The sequence below is a fragment of the Elaeis guineensis genome, chromosome 3 (assembly GCF_000442705.2).
Source record: "Elaeis guineensis isolate ETL-2024a chromosome 3, EG11, whole genome shotgun sequence".
Taxonomy (NCBI): Eukaryota; Viridiplantae; Streptophyta; class Magnoliopsida; order Arecales; family Arecaceae; genus Elaeis; species Elaeis guineensis.
In genome coordinates this window covers 87,333,314-87,354,781 of record NC_025995.2, presented here as the reverse complement: position 1 = coordinate 87,354,781, position 21,468 = coordinate 87,333,314, and the positions used below count along the sequence as shown (strand labels likewise).

General features: G+C 35.1%; 1 protein-coding gene across 5 annotated transcripts in view; it reads left to right on the top strand.

Annotated features, from left to right (window-relative positions):
* LOC105041814 (omega-amidase, chloroplastic) overlaps positions 1 to 20,011 on the top strand; it is a 62,021-nt gene extending 42,010 nt beyond the window's left edge. For 2 of the 5 annotated variants that reach the window (XM_073253923.1, XM_073253920.1), the window contains 2 exons: positions 19,659 to 19,674; positions 19,788 to 19,904. In XM_073253923.1, coding sequence (XP_073110024.1) covers positions 19,659 to 19,674; positions 19,788 to 19,889 — 118 coding nt within the window. In that variant the 3' untranslated portion in view covers positions 19,890 to 19,904. Of the gene's footprint in view, positions 1 to 19,658; positions 19,675 to 19,787; positions 19,905 to 19,975 lie in introns of those variants that run through there. The other 3 variants (XM_073253922.1, XM_073253924.1, XM_073253919.1) reach the window with 3 other exon arrangements.
* The last annotated feature ends 1,457 nt before the right edge of the window (positions 20,012 to 21,468 follow it).

The following is a 21,468-nucleotide window of genomic DNA, read 5'->3' as shown; positions in this document are numbered from 1 at the left end:
TCCTTTTTTTTTCGTTGGGCTTCTGGCTGGGCTTAAGGTCCATGGACCGGATATTAATTCTACCCCTTTAAAAGAAATTTATCTCGAAACTTAACGTACCTTTATTTTCAAATAAGTGAGGATATCTTGACTTTATATCATCTTCAAGCTCCCAAGTAGCCTCTTTTCTTCATGATTATTCAGTGAATCTTCACATATGGAATGATGCACCCTTAGAACTTGCTCTTTTCGATCAATAATTGGAGGAAAAACTCTTCATAGGTTAAGTCTTTGAACTTGTAATGGTTGATACTTTACCACATTATTCGGATCAGATATAAACTTTCTCAGTAGTGAAACATGAAAGACATTGTGCACTTTGGATAAATCTGGTGGTAAAGCTAGTTCGTAGGCAACATCTCTTACTCGGCTCAAAATTTCAAAAGGTCCAATATATCGCGGACTCAGCTTGACATGTCTCCCAAACCTCATGACACCCTTTGTAGGTGGTACTTTTAGAAAACATGTTCGCTGACATGAAATTTCAATTCTCTTTTTTTTTTATCTGTCCAACTCTTCTGTCTATCCTGTGCTGCCTTGAGTCTTCTCTTGATAAGATAATTTTCTTCTAGCATCTTGAACTAACTCGAGATCTAATAATTTTTTTCACCCACATCATCCCAATAAAAGAGATTTACACTTTTTCCATATAGGACTTCATAGGGTGCCATCTTGATACTAGAATGAAAATGTTGTTATATGCAAATTCTATTAGTGTCACGTGATTATCCCAATGTCCTCCAAAATCGAAAGTACAAGCTCTTAACATATCCTCAAGAGTTTAATTATCCTTTCAGATTGGCCATCGGTCCGGGGATGGAAAGCAGTATTAAGCCTCAATTCAGTCCCCATAGCATCTTGAAAACTTTTTCAAAATCTAGATACGAATTATGGATCTCGATCAGACACAATGCTTACTGGAATACTATGCAACGTATTATTCCATCAATATACATCCAGGCTAATTTATCAAGTAGAGTACCAACTTGAAAGGTAGAAAGTGAGCTGATTTAGAAAGCCGATCAACAATCACCCACACTGCATCATTTTTTCTTGCTGTCCTTAGAAGTCCTGCAACGAAATCCATCGTGATATGCTCCCATTTCTATTCTGGTATCTCTAATGTTTTAGCAAACCAGCAGGTCTTTGATGTTCGATTTCATTGCTGGATACAAGCATTGAGATACAAACAGAGCTATCTTCTGCTTCATTTCATTCCATCAGAAATATTATTTTAAATCTCTATACATCTTTGTACTACCAGGATGAACGGAGAAACGAGATTTATGGGCTTCCTCCAAAATTCTTTCTTTAGTTCAGGATCTTCAGATATACATAATCTATTCCCAAAATATAGAGTACCATCTGTATGCAGCCTAAGCTCAGGTCGTAACTCTTTCTCCATATCCTTTTTAAACTGATATAAACGAATATCATTCTGTTGGATCACTTTTATTGTTTGATCAATGCTGGTTGTACCATTAAATTGGCTAACACATTCTAAATCGGTACAAATCACCTCAATTTGTAAATCTTCAAGATCCCTCAGAATTTGTTGCTGAGCAGAAAGCAGAGCCATCACATTTGCTGTAGACTTCCTACTAAGTGCATCTACCACCACATTGACTTTTTCAGATGATATTTAATATTTAGATCATAATCTTTTAATAGTTCAAGCACCTTCTTTGCCTCATATTCAGCTCTTTTTGAGAAATAAGTATTTTAAGCTCTTATGATCAGTAAAGATTTCACATGATTCTCCATATAAATAATGTCGCCAAATCTTTAAGGCAAAAATAATAGTTGCTAACTCCAAATCGTGTGTCGGATAATTCTTCTATAGGATTTTAGTTGTGAGAAGCATAAGCTATCATCTTATCGTTCTGCATCAATACACAGCTTAACCCCTTCTTGGAAGTATCACTATAAATGACAAATCCTCCATTACTAGAAGTAAAGTAAGAACTGGGGCAGATATCAATCGTTGCTTTAAATCTTGAAAACTCTGTTCACATTCACTGCTTCACTCAAATTTTATTTGTTTCTGGATCAACGAGTTAAAGAATTGCAATTTGAGAAAATCCTTGACGAATCTTCTATAATAACCAGCCAAGCCTAAGAAGCTTCTAACTTTCGTCACATTAGTCGATGAAGCCAATTCACCATGGCTTCTATCTTCTTTGGATCGACTGAGATTTTTTCTTAGATATTATATGGTCGAGGAAGACAATACTGTCCAACCAGAACTCACACTTACTAAGCTTGGCGAATAGCTTCTCTTCTCTCAAGGTCTGTAACACAATCCTCAAATATCTCTTATGTTCTTTATACTTTTAAAATAAACTGAGATATCATCAATAAAAATAACAACGAATTGATCTAGATACGGCTTGAAAATCCTATTCATCATATCCATAAAAGCAGCCGGTGCATTGGTTAGTTCAAAAGGCATTACTAAAAATTCATAATGGCCATACTAGTTCTAAATGCAGTTTTAGACATATCTTCATCTCTAATTCTTAGTTGATAATAGCATGATCGTAAATCAATTTTGGAGAAAACTTGTGCACCTTGAAGTTAATCAAATAAGTCATCTATTCGAGAAGAGGATATTTATTCTTCTTGGTTACCTTATTCAACTCCCGATAGTCAATGCATAAATGCATGCTCCCATCTTTTTTTTCATAAATAACACAGGAGCTCCCCAGGGTGATGTACTTGGCCAGACAAACTTTTTATCCAAGAGTTCTTGTAGTTGATCCTTTAATTCTCGCAATTCTATGGAGCCATCCGATAAGGAGTTTTGATATAGGTCTGGTCTCTGGTGTGATATCAATTTTAAATTCAACCTCATGATCTAGAGGCAGCCCAGATAGTTCATCTGAAAAAATATCAAAAAATTTTTTGACAATTGGAATATCGTCCAACTTTATCTTTTCCTTCTCGACATCCACTACATGGGCCAAACATGCTTTGCATTCTTTCCTCAAAGCTTTTCTTGCATTCATGATTGAGATAATACTCAAAGATTGTTTGGGTTCCGTATTATGAACTTCGCCTTGAAAGAAGAACTGCAGTTTACCCGAAATTTGAAATATCACTCTTTTTCCAAAATAATCAATATGAGCATGGTACGAAGATAACCAGTTCATCCCAAGAATAATGTCAAAATCATGCATATTTAACTGAATCAAATATGCTGTTAATTTTTTTTCTTTTATTTGGATATGCAATTCTTAAAAATAATATTAGCAATAGAATGTTCTTAAGAGGTTGCTAACATATAATGGCTCATTCAATTCTTCAGCACACAATTCAAAGAAATAGCAAATTTGAGAGATATAAAAGAGTGAGAAGAATCAGAATCAAATAGCACACGAGCACATATAGAATTGATTGGGATAGTACCTGACACCACTTGATCACTTGCGTTGGCCTCCTGTTGAGTTAAAGCAACACTCGTGCATTCTCTTTTTTTTTTGGTCAGCTGGTCTGGTAGGTCTGGAGTCATCTTTTTTTTGTTTGAGCAATCACGAGCCATATGTCGTTTCTCGCCACATAAGAACATGCTCCTATCTTTTGAATAAGGTCCATTATGATTTTTCCATAGTATGAGCAAGATGTAGATTCTTTTTCTTATCAGAGTTATTATTTTTAAAATTTTTTCTGCTGATCTTTAGATTTCCTCTGATCTCGGTCTCTTCCTATCTCTTCTTTCCAGATCTGATCTTTTCAATTAGACTCTATCTTCAAGCTCATTCCAGCACGTCCTTGTAGTCATTGAAAATATGAGAAGACAGATGAGATCGAATTCATATTTTAGATCTTGTTCAAATCTGTTAGCTTTGCTCCTTTCAAACTCCATAAGCTGGGGGCAGAAGCGCCTAGCTCATTAAATTTGTTGATATTCCAAACTGTCATATCATCCTTTTGCTTTAAGACCAGAAACTCATTCTCTTTTACCAATCTCATTGTTCTAGAAAGTACTGATATAAAATATCTCTTTGAACTCTTCCTGGTGAGCTGATCGTTATTATTCCCATAGGCAGCTTTTATTGCAGTCTACCAAAACTCAGCATTCCTTTTAACATCGGCACGGCTAATCTGACCTTCACATTCTCAGGTACTGCAGGCATCAAACATCTTCTCCATCTTTGAATCCATATCTCTCAGCCATAGATTAGGTCCACCCTCAAAAAGAGGTGGGTTGAGTTTCTGAATCTCTCATAGTATGACTCCATAGATGATGTAGGTCGAGGAACAGTTGTGCCTGCTGTTGCTGCTGCTGAATAAGCTGGGCCACCATTGACATACACCAGCAATGTCGCCTGAGTGGCCGGTGCATCAGGAGCCGCTCAACTGGTGATTGGCAGCTCCTCGCGACGTCAATCTTGCTCCTATTGTCCTAGCACCCATATTGGCCAAGGTCTCATCCTCCCTGTCGCTCATCGTTTTCTAGTCAAATTTAGTATTAAAGAAATTTTATAACAAGGCAAAGCATAGTTAATAAAATTTTATCTTCTTTATTAAATCAGAATCTAACTATACGTGACCTAACTACCCACTGCTAGGTTTTAAGTTCTATCCATGATTAAACCTATAGCTATGATACCATAAAATTCACATCCCAAATCTGAGACATAACACGTCATACTACCGAGAAATGGGGCCCAACGATAATAGAAGCCAATATTATCTTCTTACATATAATAACAGGTGCATCATAAATAAAAGTAATAATAAAGTTCAATTCAAATATTTAATTAAACCAACTGGTTCAGAGCATCTAAATCCAAGGATAATAATAACCCTAGCCTAAAATTCATAACAACTACAATCCATAAACATAAACTGAATTCTAAAACAAAATTTCAAGCTTGTTCGCCGATCCTAAGCCTGATTTTTTTCACCGGTCCTATCCTTATTTCTCTGTACATAAAAAAAAAAAAAATATGAACTACACTAGCCCAGTAAGTAGGACCTGGCTTCCTTACGAATCAAGCATTTTCTATGATAATGTAATATTTAGCAAGTAAAGATATTATAAAAATAAATATTTCATAGAGTATATAATAAAAAAGTTATAAGCTCATCATGCATGCATAAATCATGTATATTTACAATCATGAATCATAAATCATTTTTTATGTATTCATGTCATGTTTCAAAATATTGCTCACAGATGTTCTGCTAAGGTCACTATTATACCCTGACAGGGCCATGTTTCTTAATGACAGAGTTTTTGATTCATGTGCCAACTTTATACCCCGGTAAGGCCATGTTTCGTGTGGATGCTAACTTGGAATATCGATTTCTCGAAAAAATCGTTCATAGCCATCTGAGAGCCTTTAAAATCATTATATTTTTTTTAAAATACACATATAATAGATGAAAAATAATAAAATTTATGTTTATAATCATGCTATTTTCATAAAACACATTATAGAATCAATGCTCATAATAAAACATGCTTTTTCATATCATATATGCTGATCTTTATTTTATGAAAAATATGATTTCCTAACAACAATTCTTTACATGAAAAATATGATTATTTAAAAATAAATAAGGAGCATGAGATCACTTACATCGATCGTCTAGACTTTTAATCTTCTTTAAATGAATCAGATAACCCTATTAAAAATATTAAATCATGATTAAATTTCATTCCATAATAAAAGAAGATGACTGACTTAATGATCAGTCCAATAAATCCCCCTGGACTCTAAATCATTCGAGGTCATAGATCCATAGGGTGGAAAAGATGACCTCCTACGAGATCCATAGGTCTTCTTAGAGAGAAAAAAAGAGAAAATTTTAGAGAAGAAAAAGAGAGAAAATCAATTCTAGAGAGAAAAGTAATGGTTTAGATCAAAGAGAGAGAAGAGAGAGAAATTTCTCTCATATTTTATTTTTTTATTTATATTATTTATTTATTTATTTTTTTCTTTTTTTTCTTATTATTATTATTATTTTTTTTCTTCACGAGAGAGATAGAGAGAGTCTTTCTTTTTTTTTCTTTTTTTTTCTTTTTTTTCTTTTCTTTTCTTTTTCTTTTCTTTTTCTTCCATGGCCTTCTTTGGCAAAACAGGGACCGAACGTCCCCCTCTTTTGACGATCGATCAAGGCGTAGCTGACACGATGGTGGCCGGCGGCAAGAGGGCGACCCACCCGAGGCTCGGAGGGACCAAAGTCGGTGGTCGGTGGTGACCTCGACGCAGAAAACCAAGGAAAAGAGAGGGGCGAAACAGGGACTTCTTCCCGACAAAATCCGATGACACCAGTCACGGCAATCGTGCTCACAGATACGGAAAGAAGGGAGAGATGAGAGGAAGAGGAATCGTGCTTATCTCGATTTCAGTGACCTCTCCGATGAGAAATCGAGGCAAGCACGATAAAAGGAGGCCGGCTCAATCGAAAAAATCTAGAGAAGGAGAGGGAGGAAGGCCGGTGGAGGATCTTAAGAGGGGGAAGGCCAATTTATAAGTGCCCTAGGATCTCCGATGGTCCTAGGATCCTAATCTGAACGGTCTCGTCGGAGAAGAACTCCTATCGGAAGTCTTCTTCCCGATTTCCCCCTTTTTTTTTTTTGGTTCTGGCTGGACTTAAGGCCTATGGATCAGATATTACAGGTGATGCTCGATGGGAATCTTAATATGATATTCTATGAACACCCTTCAATTTAGTAGTAGTAATTGCAAATATACATACTTTCTTGTTAATTAATTGAGACACGTTAGCATTTTGATTCTCATTTTTTTTTTTTGAAAGAAAATTATTTGGTGCTTGACAACGGATATTGTAAGGACCAAAGTCACTGATAAAAGCAAAAAGTAGTGGTGCGGAAACCTTTTTTTTTTTTTTTTAGTTTTTTTTTGGGGTGTGGGGTTGGGGTTGGGGTTGGGGGTGTCGAAAGCCAGTTGGCATCAAGAACAGTAATTGGGTATATGTGTTGTTGACTACGAGCCCTGATCGGCCTTAAAGTAGTCTCTCTTTATCTACTTTTATGTATTCTTCTTTAGCTTGCTCTGCTTTGCCTATCTCCCCTCTTCCGTCTTACAGCGCGGCTAGTTGCTACCAAACAACAGAAATCTTGCTGATAAATAGATCAAAAGTCAATCAGAGGCTGTTTATACCATCATGTGAAAGAAATAACTTTGAAAATGTTAGGATTCAGACCTAAGTTGAGATCTGAATCGAAATTCTTGTTGGCTTAAATCTTGTAGTTATCTTATCTTCTAAGGGGCTGCATCAATCTTCAAGAGCAGAGAAATGCTGGATGAATAGATGAGAACACATGATATACATTTATAATGGGGAGGAAAAAATGCATGAACCAATGCAGTAACAAAGTTATGTGCTGTATTATGAAGTTATGAGAGAGCATAGACAATTAAGGCTGAGACAAAATAACAAGATTTTTTTAAAATTAGTTTTTCTATATGCAAGGATGATTAATTATCAAGATGATTTTTTAAAAAGAAAAATGGTGTACGGACTGCTTATGTTATTGTGCCCACCAATCTCCCCATAGGTTCTTTTGAAACTCGATTCTTATTTATCATGTATTTTGTACTCTTAATTAAAATGCAGCTCCATTAACCAATGCTATTTGTAATGATGTTGGGTGGTCTAGTTTGATATGAGATGAGTGGTCCAATTTGGAAACTGCAGATTTTAGGTTTCCTGTGCCAGGCCAGTTAGATGCTCCATGATGTATATGTTTCAGAACACATCTAAAAGATAATGAACAACTTCACAGGCCTGTTTTGGTTTGGCATTTACATTAAAAAAAGAATCTTCTTTCTTGCTAGCATCTTTCATACAAAGAAATAGAGAGATGCAACAATGTCAAAAGTAGGATTGAAGTTGGGTAGATTAAGCAGAAATACACCTTTAGATGTCATGTAATCATTGAATTTCATTTAGGCTGGATGGATTTTGTGCGCTGTCATTAGGAGATTTGACAGGGTGGACAACTCTACAAGGAGCATGGTGCAAAAAGAAACTTGAATGGATATTTGTTAAAATCAAAAAGATCATAGACAACATCAAGCTGAATAGGGAATTTTAGTAGTAGAATCATTGAAGTTTGCAGGCGAAAACTATTTCAGATGGTTTGGCCACTCATGTTGAAAGGTTAGGAGAAAATACAGACAAGAGAATATCAGAATGGGATTTCTTAGGGGTTTGAAGATGGTTTCCACTTTAGAGGACTTGACTTCGATTGGAGCCAGAAAATCCAGTTATAGCCAAATGCAAATGGAATGAGAGTTATCTCTGTCTTTTCACTTTATTTCCTTTTATGGACTCATAATAACTGGGTATTAGTTTCTTATAGCTGTTATAAGTGCATCAAAAATAGCATAAGGTATGGCCATGAATGATTATAAGTTGGCGTTGCACCTTGATTTATAGGTTGGTCTGCTAGAGCCATCTCAACCTGTAGCTTGTATTGAAGGATATCCGTGAACTGGAAGAGTTTGTTGTTGCGACTGCAAATCTGTTTGTTGACCATTCCTTTTCTTAATTTAATATGTTATTTTGATGCCTATAGAATGATGGTTGCTTGTATTATGGTTTAATTTGATTTGGTACCTCTGATGATGCAATCAGGGTTGACAGTTTCTATCGAAGATTTGTAGCTTTAAGTGTAATTTGTAATAATTTGGTCCCACGCAATGGGTATCTGCCTCTTAAATTTAACAGTAAAACCATGGAAGCAGATCTAGGTAAAAGAGTATGACCATTGAAATTTTGCTTGTTTTTAGTCAATTTTATTCACAAGTCCTAATCTTTGCTTATGCTTAACTGAAAAATCATGGGGGAGTTATTCTTTTTTTTTTTCCTAACATTTATAATAGGAAATATGGAATTGTCCTTTATCACTGAAGAACTTGTCAAAATATGTGGAGGATATAGATGCTGAAGCTTCACGCCCATCAATCTCAATGCTATCAGAAGTTGCTCTTTGTAATGGAATCACGATGGTAGGTGGATCAATGCCTGAACTGTCTGCAGGTCAATTATTGAACACATGTTGTGTTTTTGGACCAGATGGGAAGTTAAAGGCCAAGCATAGAAAAGTAAGGATTCTTAATTTGTTGCTTTTGTGTGATTCATGTAATTATGGAAAAACGTACAGTTCCAAGTACACTATGTTTTTCAGTAATAATTGATGGATCAAGAAAAAGCTAGTGTTTAAGTAATTTTGTGATGATATACAGCTGCATCTGTTTGATTTTGAGGTCCCTGGAGAGGTTGCCTTCAGGGAATCTGATTTTCTTACAGCTGGAGAGGAACCTACCATTGTGGACACAGGTACTTCTCAAAGCTGAGTGCTGTTACATTATTCAATTATGTTGCACCAATTTCTTTGACTTTGCACCAAGTACTGCAAATAAAATGCTAGTCATGAACGTTGTACGTTTGATTACTAAGCTAGACAAACTTAAGATTGGCTACTCGCGTTCTATGTCTTGTTTGAGAAACGGTAGCGATGAATTGGACAATAACATATGGCCCTTACTGCTAACCATCTAATGCTTTATTGATAATCAATGAACTCCTGAATAATTTGAGACCACGTCCAAATCAGATCAAGTTATACTTTTGAATATGTCAGCATATAACATCTCAAAAAAAAAAAAATCAGCATATAGATGATTCTTAATGTGAATTTCTTTCAGTGGAAACAAAATTGGTCTTCTGAAATTAAGATACATTATCGAGATATCTTAGTGGAATAACATTTGGAGTAATAAATCTGGCATCCAACCTTTTTTTGGTTTAGGTCGAGGAATTGACAGATGATTAGAATAAAAGCTTGACACTTGAGTGCTAATTTTCCATCAGATTGTTGTTCATTATTCTAAAAAATTATAATCCAAAGCTCTAATGTTTCAATATTAAAATTATCCAAATTAAATCATAATATATCTCATGTTCCATCAGATTGTTGTTCGTTATTTCTTCTAGAGTTTCTCTTATAACCATAGATTTAAGGATGCGATAACTATATATTTTGTTTCTTCTTCAAGAATCCAATATATTTCAAATAACTGATATGGAAGATTGGTGCAGATGTTGGGTGTATTGGGATAGGTATATGTCATGATATCCGTTTTCCAGAACTTGCAATGTTGTATGGATCAAGAGGTATCATTCTTTTCCCTTTATTAATAATTTGACATACTAGCTTTACCTTGGCTACATGCAATTCTTGTTTATTACTTAATTTTTGTTTGTTTTAGTGTAGTTGAATGAAAACTTGGAAGTGAAAATGGTGAGTTAGTGAGGTTAAACTTGTAACATATAGTGATGTATGCAGATATCTTGAGCTCTAGGGAAGATGAGGGTGTATACAGATTAGCAAATACATGGGAGCAGAAAGTGGTATAAGTGAGAAGGTCCGTTAAGAGCTACATCTTATGACGAAAAAAATGAAGGAATTGAGGACTGAAAAGATATTTCACACACTGCTTTAAAAGGCGGTTGAAGCATGTGACCAGTTAAAGGGACTGCAAAGTGCATAAGTAGTTAGTATTTTAAACTATTTAGAATAAATAAGTATACTAAATACAATAAAAAACAACAATAACTATAGTAATATTTTTTGGATAAACAGCAGCAATTTTGAGATGATGACGACAACTAACAATATTAGTTTATAAGTGATAGCAATAGTTGTAAAATAAGTAACATATTAATATTATTAATTCATGTACTTGCCCCACTTCAATATAAAGGGCTGCATATATGGCCCCACAATGCTAAGCATGTTGTATATGCAGCTGGACAATGCTACACATGCTGCATATGTAGTCGTGGGTTGCTGAGTTGATCACCTTTTCTGTCCATATACAATATAACATATCAGTAAGTAGTGTGGTTTGAAGACCACATCTGCATATTTGGCCACATTCATTGCATTGGAAAGTACATTTCTCTTGTAGTTGCTGATTAGCAAGGGGAAAGATTTGAAAGAGTAACCATCTTTTGCATCTCTATCATTGGAAAAGTGAAAGCAGAAGAACAAAAACATCGAAAAGTGAAAGCAGAAGAACAAAAACATCGAAAATCATGCCAATATTTTATGGGAGAAGGCTAAATAAATCATCGACATTAAAATTTTTGATCATTATTAGCTTATTTTTGCAGATTTTTAGAACTGAAAATTGTTAACTTATTGTATTCTCCCTCTTTCTATGACAAAGAAGAAATTTTAGGCAAAATTGGTTGTCAAATCACAAATTTAACCCATATTTTATCAGAATCTGTAAGGGGTATAATCTGCATGATGCGCTGGATACAATTTTTTTTCTTTCTTTCTTTAAAATACATATAGAAATATAATAAATATAATAATAAAAGTCTTCGATAGCCAAATTTTTGTTTTACATTAAACAATTAAGTATCGATTAACTTTAATTGATGCTATCAAGATTTTTTATTATCTATCACTTATAATCACCTATCATTAAGACAACAGATAATATAATATAGTACTCACTTATAAGTAATCCCGATAGATCTATCTACCTCTTATATCAGTTATAAATGTAAATAATACCCTTTTTTTTGCTACAAAGTATATTATTTTATTAAATTAGCATTTAAATTTACATGGTAACAATTATAGTAGTTGTTATGCCCTCGACTCGAGATCGTGAGCTGAAGATCGCAGTAACTGCCGCATATTCATGAAGAACTCTTCCTACAAGCATGCAAGTTATTTCAAACGGATATCAATACATCACAGCTGAATTCATAATAAATTAAGTCTAAAATTTAACTAACTAAAATTAATTTTAATCTTTCATAAAATTTCAATAATATTTAGAAGATTTTACATCAATTAAACCTCAAATAATAATAAGTTTATGTCTAAACTCGATTGATATTATTGACTCTCGCTTCTACCTCACTTCCAAAATAGTACCTATGTCCATAATTAAGAATTTGAATATGAAAATATAAGAGAGGAGTAATGAGCTTGATAGCCTAGTAAGTAATGAATATTTCAACCAAATATTTTAGATATAAAATATGATGTTCGAAAATAAATACCATAAATAAACATAAGAATATATTTCATGCTAATTGATGTAAATCAAAATCCTTTCAAATATTCATAAACTTACATAAATATATATCCGATTCAAAATAAAACACATATAACTCAACAGTCATAACTACCACAATACTTATCTCTTTGGCAGGGCTAAAATAGAGTGCCAACATATAACTTCATTGGCAATGTCTAAAAACGAATACACAAAGTATATTATTATTATTATAAATGTAAATAATACCCTTTTTTTGCTACAAAGTATATTATTTTATTAAATTAACATTTAAAATTATATGGTAATATTATAATAGTAATAAGTAATAATAATAAATAATGATCATTTTAATCACATGTCATTTGATAAAAATATTTTTTTCTCAAACTATACAATTTTTTTAGAAAATTGATGCAAAAAATTGAACATTGAAAAAAAATTTAGTGAAAAATGATGCAAATGAAAATAATGATTGCTATTGACATTAAAACCAACTATTATAACAATATGTCATATGTTATAAGATATTCATGATCAAAAACAAGAAATTCATTCATCAAGAAGGAAGGTATTATGCTTTTATAAACTTATTAAGAGCAAAAAATTTTTGATAAATATGATTAGTTCTCATCGAGAGTAGGGAATCTAATGAATGACTGCAGTCATTTTAGATGTTTATAATAGACTATCACCATATTAAATAAAAGCCCTGCGTATTATCTAAAATAAAGAACTGTACTAATATCTTATCAATAAGATCCAAAATGAAGAACTGTATTAGGTAAGGACTCTACTTATTATACAAAATAAAGAACTGTATTGATAACCTTACTAATACGGGCATCCATGTGGTGAACGGAGAGCTTAGCACACGCAGAGCTTCTATTTTTGTTGTATGATATAATTCACTTTATACAAGAGGGCATGTTTATTCATGTTGGTATGTGGTTCTATCTAGCTCAAGAATTTGCCATTAGCCAATCCTTGTTATCGGGTTAACTTCAATCAAATGACCTTGTATACATGCTGAAAAGAAGACTCAAATAATATAAAAGTTGTCTTCTATTAATTTTGATTCCATCATATTACAATGCTCAAGTCAAATGTATGTGAATGAATAATGCATTTGCATTGAGTTACATCAGACATCACAAGAGAGAACAAAACGAGTTGAAGGACCTAGAGGTTCATTTCAATTTGACTCGTTAGTCTAGAAGCTTGTAGATCCAAAATGACGTTTTTTTACTAAATTTAAGAACATGAAGATCCATTGCGACTCGATCTGATCATGAAGTCCAGATGTGGTAGGAACTAGGGTTTAATAATTTAACTTCAACTTTTTAAGTCTTAATATGCATTTCATTCATTTGTTATTTTTTTTGGGCAGATCCCCATATCCAAATTTGGTAATGTCACCTTTTCTAGCAAGGATCACCTTTGTAATGCATTCTTGGTGTGTTTAAGACACTAGATCTCTGTTCTAGATGCCAATATTCATTGTCAGTAGACTGTCACCTTGTATGGTTCTTCTTTTATTGTCAGCTGTCCTTAGCTAGCGGCTTGGAATCTTATGTAACCCCTTCTTTTAGATCATAATAAATCATGGATCATAGAGTGAGAGTTTTCTTAGAAGGTATCAGAAAACAAATTAATATGTCTTAGAAGTCCATCAGCAAACTGTAGATAAGGAATGAGATCAAAGTGTAGTTCATAAGGTTGCAGCTTACTGCCATTGTCTATTACACCAATAGAGAGAGGTAAGAATAAGTGACGCTATAAGTCTGTCAGAAGGAACAAAGACAGAATCTCCATGGACATATGGGACTTCACATGATTCTCATTCTTGATACTCATGAAAATATACTTTAGCTGCTCTGCCAATTTTTTCCTTCCCTTAAGTTCTAAAGTTAGAGAAAAGCTGCAAAACTAATGGTAAAATTATTGATCAGGAAGATTACTAACACAAAATAGGGAAGCATATACCCAGATCTATATTAATGAGAACGAAACAGAAGTTTGGATGATGCACCGGAGAGTTGTGCGATGGACATCAACTGTGATAACCCGGCCCACTGGGCCTAAAGCCACAAAGCTCACCCAAAAAAAAAAAAAAAAAAGAAGAAGACTCCCGATCGGAGTCTTCTCCTTCCCCGATTTCGATCAGGAATCAGAGTCCTAGGGCCATTAAAAGACCCTAGGACGAGCCCAATAAGAACCCCCCTCCTCTCCTCTAACAAAGGACACAATAGTCACCGACGATCGTCGGAGTTCTTCTCCGATTTTTTCGATTGAAGCCGCGGCCCTTCGACTCGTGCTCGCCGCTATTTCACGCCGGTGGGGGTCATCGGAGGCCGTGGTAAGTCCTTCCACCTCTTCCTCTCTTCTCTCCCTTCTTTTCCATGCCTGTGGACACGACCGTCGGCGACAGGAGCCGTCGGATTTCATCGGAGAAGAAAGCCCTGTTCTTCTCTCCCTTTTCCTGATTTTTTATGGCACCGACGGTCACCGCCGACCGCCGGCTTCGGTCTCCGAGCACGGGAGGGTCGCCCCTTGCCGTCGGCCACCGTCGGGCGGGGAATGGCCGTGATCGGCCGGTCAAAGGCACGGGGACCTCTAGGTCCCCTGTTTCGGCCAAAGAAGGCCATAGGAACAAGAAAAGGAAAAAGAAAAGAAAAAGGAAAAAGAAAAAGAAAAAAAAAGAAAAAGAAAAAGAAAAAAATAATAATAAAAAATATACGTGAGAGAAAGTTTCTCTCATCTCTCTCTCTACAATTGGACTTTCTCTCTCTAAATTCTCTCTCTATTTTCTCTCTCTAAATTCTCTCTCTATTTTCTCTCTAGACTTTTTATCTCTTTTTATGGATTTTATCTCTCGAGGGTCATTCTCTCTCTCTGATTGTATCATAGACCCTAGGATAAACTTGAGATAAAAATATGATGACCTGAAATTGCTCCAAAATTCATGCAGAATTGGATCCCGATCCGATTCTTATTCGAAATTGATAACATCAATCATGGTTAATCCATATTAAGTCACCTTGATATGACCTCTGATGATTTCAATCATGATTGCCACTTTTGAAGGATACGAAGATTCTCTCTCTACTTTCTCTCTCATGATTGACTTTCTCTCTCTAAAAAAGTCTATGAATCCTATACCAAGTCATGCCTTCATCTTTTAGGGGCTCATGTTGACTCTAACAAGATGATCCAAAGTTGCTTTGATATCCGTGCTGTATATCAACCTCATTTGATCATATCAAGGATCTTTCAAATTCATTATTAATGAACTCTATTGATTGATCTTGATCTAATCTGTGCTTCACAATTTCTTGATCAAGTCACTTGAATCTGATCCTCAGATCAGAGATCCTGAATTGCCTTGGTATCTGGATGGTCCGACACATCCGATCAACAGTCCTCTTTCCTTATGATTTAATCTTGTTATATTTATGGAATAGAATTGATAATGATTTGATATTTTAAATAGGATTAGCTGATTCTTCTAACGAAGTCCGAAGATCTAAGATGAACGAGGTAAGTAGATCTTATGCTCCTTATTTATTTTTAAATGATCATGTTTTTATGCAAAGAATTGCTATTGATGAAATCATAATTTTTCATAAAATAAGGATCAGCATATGTGATATGAAAAAGCATGTTTTATTATGAGCATTGATTTCATGAATATGTCTTATGAAAATAGTATGATTATGAAGCATGAATTTTATTGTTTTTCCATCTATGTATATGTATGCTTTAAGAAAAAGATATAATGATTTCAAAGGCTCTCAGATGGCTATGAATGAATCCCTTCGGGAAGGTCGACATCCGGAGCTAGCATCCACACGAAACATGGTCCTGCCAGCGGGTATAAAGTTGGCACATGAATTAAGAACTCTGTCGATTAAGAAACATGGCCCTGTCATGGGTATAATAGTGATCTTAGCACGAATATCTGTGAGCAATATTTTGAAACATGACATGAATATATGATGAAAATGATTTACGACTCATGATTGTGAAATATACATGATTTATGCATGCATGATGAGTTTATAACTTGTTTTGTTATATGCTCTATGAAATGCTTTATTTTGTATTACCTGTTATTTTTTAAATATTGCATTATCATGAAAAACTTATATTTGATCCGATAAGAAAGTGCAAGTTTTACTTACTGGACTAGTGTAGCTCATATTCTTTTTGTTTTCTTTTTGTTTGAACAGAGGAATAAGGTTAGGATCGGCAAAAGGAATCCAAGTTTGAAGATCTGCATAGCAAGCTTGAAAATTTGATAGCAGAAGTTTAGTTATTTTATAATCACAGATTTGTAGTTATTTATAAATATTGAGATTCGGGTTGGTACTTGCTTTTGGATTTAGATGCTCTGAACCAATATTGATTCGATTATTTGATGAATAATGAAATTGAATCTTTTTATTTGATGGATTTTAGATGATTATGATGGATTGGCTTCGTGTTATCGTGGGCTCCATCTCTCGGTAGCATGGCCGTGTTATGTCTCGAATTTGGGGCATGACATCAACAAACTGGTTACAACAGAAACATCAAGTAAAAGGTCTGCACATCTTAGGCTTGCAATCTGTTTAAAATATTCTTCAAAAAGCACTGTTTGACCCTTTGCAAGGGTTAAATAAAAACCATCCATATCTAAATATACAAAATCATGTAGTGTTAGATTGTAATGTTCTATTCAAATAGGCCATTTTTTTCTGAGCTAGGATAATATCTTAAAATCAAGAGATGTTTTCCTTCACATGTTTTGTTCCAGCGTCAATATATCTGATATTTGCAGGCGGCGACGAGGTGGGTGATGAAGTTGCAGTCGACGGTGGCCATGACCGCATTACCGATGGCGAGGAGGGGCGAGTTTGGATAGATTGGAAGCGAAGAGCTGGAGAAGGGAGTCAAGGGCTGATGTTGGTGTCGGGTCCGATTGCCGGTGAACGGATCTCGCGGCTGAGTGGGAGAGGCGCCGTCAGGGACCTCGGGGAGACTGAGAGACTGAGAGAGAGGGAGAGACGGAGACTGAGAGAGAGTCTTGGATGGGATATTAAATATTTTTAATATATATATTATATTATATCATCGGATTCTGGATCTATTGGGTCTGGGTATTAAATATCCAGATCTTATCTATTTATATTATGATTTATCGGGTCCAGATTTGGATAAATAGATCCAATGCTAGTACTAGATTCGGATCCATCAGATAAATATCCATGAGTCTCGGATCCGCATCCGGTCTGTTGACTGCTCTAGGATCGCCTTCCTTCAACTCCCGTTTGTTTTAGCAAAAAAAAAAAAAAAAACACCTCACCATGGGTACCGACCATATCATCCATCTAAAAGCTGAATGGCTCTCTTTCACCATCATGACGTACAGTATTTCCATTAATAGCATCTAGTTACATTTCAAAAGTGAATAAGAGCCAGTTATCTCTGAGATGAATGACGTGGTAGTCATCTGTGATAGCATAGGATTCTATGGGGCAGAGTTGCCGTAGAGGATCTGGACTCCAAGAAGAAGACACCAAATTAGTGGGGACACCAAGCTAGTCGGTTCCGCCCATTTGCTAGTCATCCAATGACACATTACGGTTTTCCTTCTTGCTTTGTTTTGAAGCGTGGTTTTCCTTCTTGCTAGAATATTAGAATATAAATAAAGTGGTTCAATGGGTGATACCATGGTAATAGAAGGGAGCTGACAAGTTCCAGATTCTAGAGTCGATGATGCAACCGACAAAAATCTATCATGTGCATGTGGCTAGATTCGGCCACAGCCGTGTTCTTCCACCTCCCACCTACGTTGGATACGGACATCACGTGGTTCCCCCTATACTAGCTCACAACATCCCACGGGACAACAGTTGCCAGTTCAAGGGGACCTGTCATCCCAAACATTTGCAGTAATGAGTTGATTTCGTATATTTATAAACAATGCATTTTTTTGGCACCATCCAATCATAGAGTCTTGCTAGGTATGAAATTCTTGAGCATCAAAGTTTTCAGCCAAATAATTATCTCACAGTGATGCATCACCTGTCTCATACTTGCTAATTGCTTATTAATCCTGGGTTCGGGCTCCATAGAAGTGAAAGATAATAGCATCAGACTGAATCATTGCTTCATCGAGGAAAATAAGTTATATGTGTATCACCAAGACAGAGACATAGGCATGGTTAAAAAAAATTAGATTCTAAAATAGAAATAAGAATGAGTAATTTTCATTTCAATCATTTAGTTGAAGAGAATTCTATTTTCATTTGAATTTCAGAGGGGAATAAACATACTTCAATTTTTCAAAATCAAATTCTTACTAGTATTCAAATTCAATCATGTATTAAACATGTTAAGGATATAATTATTCCAATTTTTATTTCAATTCATTCAGATTTCAATTATAATCTAGTTTGAACTAAATACATCCCAATTGTCTTGATCAAATCTGACTTATTTGCTATATGTAACTTAATTACCTAACACGAAAGCAAATAGAAATAGTTGAACTAAATACTATAAATATAATGCACGCATTTGGGTGATGACTGGAATTGATTGTAATGGATATTGAAATGAACATATCCTCCGATGTGTTTGGTTTGTAATCAAAACAGGGATTTTGAGCAGGGATTGGGACATTCCGGTTTCCTCGGGAATCATAATGGATTCCTTCAACCAAATGGCTAAGATATGACTCGTTTATTTCCCTTTCCATTCCACAGTTCAACTTTTTCTAATCAAATATGCCGTAGATTTTTAAAGGAATCATCAAGATTTAGAAGGCATAATGAGTAACAATCAAGCACATGCGATGCTTCAATTCAGAACCATATATATGACGTCTACATCCAATTCACCAATTGAGCACAAGTCAACGAGATCTTTATGCTTCAAGGTTATTCCCCCAAGTTGGAAGAAAGGGACTGGCAATTTAGAGTTTGTATGACAGCCAGGGCATTATTACTGGAAACACTCTTTTTAGATACCTCAGCGTTTGGAATACTGAAAAGCCAGAGAATCCAAGTGGACTTTGCATTTATCGGTAATCGAACAAGTCATCGGTTTGGTTGGTTCCATTCTTTCGGTGTGATTTCCATGCATGCATCTCCCTACAGTACTTAGAAATAGACTTCCCACATTGACAAGCTCCACCAGGTAGTGGACCGATCACCGCGATTCAAGGCTTCATGGACCAGCATGTTTCCAAATTTTGTAGCCTTTGGTTTGAATTATTGGAACAAAAAATACTATAACTGTTCGCTTCGACTTCTTTCATTACTTTGAACAGTCATTTTCCTTATGTCTTAAGGACTTCTTAAACTGAAATAGTTTTGGAAAAAAAAAAAGAAGTGTCATTTGCATATGGATTATGAACACAAACTGATAGATCGTCCATAATGTGTGAATGTGTGCATGTGCACATGCTCATGCATGCCTGCATACACCTTTTTAATTTTCTCTTGAAACTAAACTTCAATTGCACTAATTATTGCTATTATTTGCTTCAATCATAACAATCTGCAGGGCTGCTGATAATCAGGTAATAATCTCTCGCTCTCTGCTTTTTGCTCCTCATTTCACTTGTTTTATGCTTCATAATGCATAAATCCTGTTTTCCAAATTAATCTTAACCAATACTAATTTTCATGGCAGTTGTTTGTTGCAACTTGTGCACCAGCCCGGGACCCTAATACCAGTGCTGAATACATTACATGGGGTCATTCTGGTCTTGTTGGACCGGTAAGTGTAAAATAAAGGAAGCAAATTGTTCTGTATACTGACAACTGCTGTTATATGGAGGCCTTGGGTTAGCAAGTCTTTTACTTTTCACATTTTCGAAGTTCGGTGAAATAATTGCAACCGCGGGGCATGAAGAGACTACCGTCATTGCGGAGATCGATTATTCTCTGATCCAGTTGCATAGGTATTGTTCTGTCGTAGTCACTGAAGTATCATTAAGATTTGCATATCTAACTAAACAATAGAATATCTGCAGGGAGAACCTTCCTCTTGAGGTGCAAAGGCAGGGAGATATGTACAAGATGGTTGATGTCCATGGAGGGAATGCCCAGTGATGCTCATGCAAATATTTTTTCATCTCTAACATGAAGTTATTCAGTCTGATAGGAACTAGCATCGCTCTTCTATTACTTATTTATTGTTGTATCCATATGTTGAAGTACATTAACTAGTAACAGAATAATTTATGAGAAATATCAGGAATTGGTGGTTGTATCTATAACTTCAGGAATTTCTTTTCTGGCAGCTGATATTTGCTCAAATTTTATTCTTCAGTCTAGTCAAACTTTGTCTTATTGATCCTTTCATTGACTAATAATGTATCTATGTCCACTTCAGTACAAATCAGATTTCAGAAATACAGAAAGCAACACAAACATAAAATGTTGAACAAGCAAAAGATAAGACATGAACTCTAATATTTTTGGATATGAAAAATTTTTGTGAATTACATGCTGCTGATCCTATTTTCATTATGCTACTAGTGTAAACAAATCTAAATAACAAGTAAGTTTGTATGGTTTTATTGATTGAAGATCTATGTGACATGGACTTGAGTATGATTTTCAGGTGTAAATATGTGTCTAAATATTGGGTTCTTTTAGTCATTAGGAATTTCTTCTTGCAGATCCACACCCAAGTGTCATAATCTTACTGATTTCTAAGTCTTGGGTGTGGGTACTTGGGGAAACTTAGAGGTTTATGCAACAAATTTGAAAATTGTATTTAATATATTTTGTTTATATTCCCTCAGCCAAGTTTAGCTCACAAAATACCAGTAAAGACCATGTTGATTTACTTCAGACTGTATGTCTACAAATAGCATTTTGTGTCATGCCATTGTCGCCACTTGTTTTTCTAACATCTTGTCTACAGAGTATTTTTTTTCTCTCCCTGCATTCCGGCATGATGCTGCCTGGTTTCCTGAGGTATAAGCTATACAATCTACATCATTGTCTCAATGCTCTCGCAGGTCAGAGTTTGGAGGAAATGTTTCCTTCCAAACTATATGACCAGAAATACATAAAACTGAGTTTGACTTAAGCCAGGTCATCTTGACGACTCCTGTAAATTGTGTTCTTGCATGGTTATGTATTCTGAAACATGAAATAAGAAGTATTCAGCTTTAGGAGTGCAAAATTAGAGTCTTGGAGTGACACTGCAGCTGGAAACTGCCATTATTTACCGAAAGAAATTGAACACACGACAATGTTGGCTGTAGACCACACATTTTTTTCTTTTTCTGGTTCTTTTTTTTTTTTTTTTCATTTTCATTGTAAAAAATCATTACAAATACAACAAGCATCTCAATCTA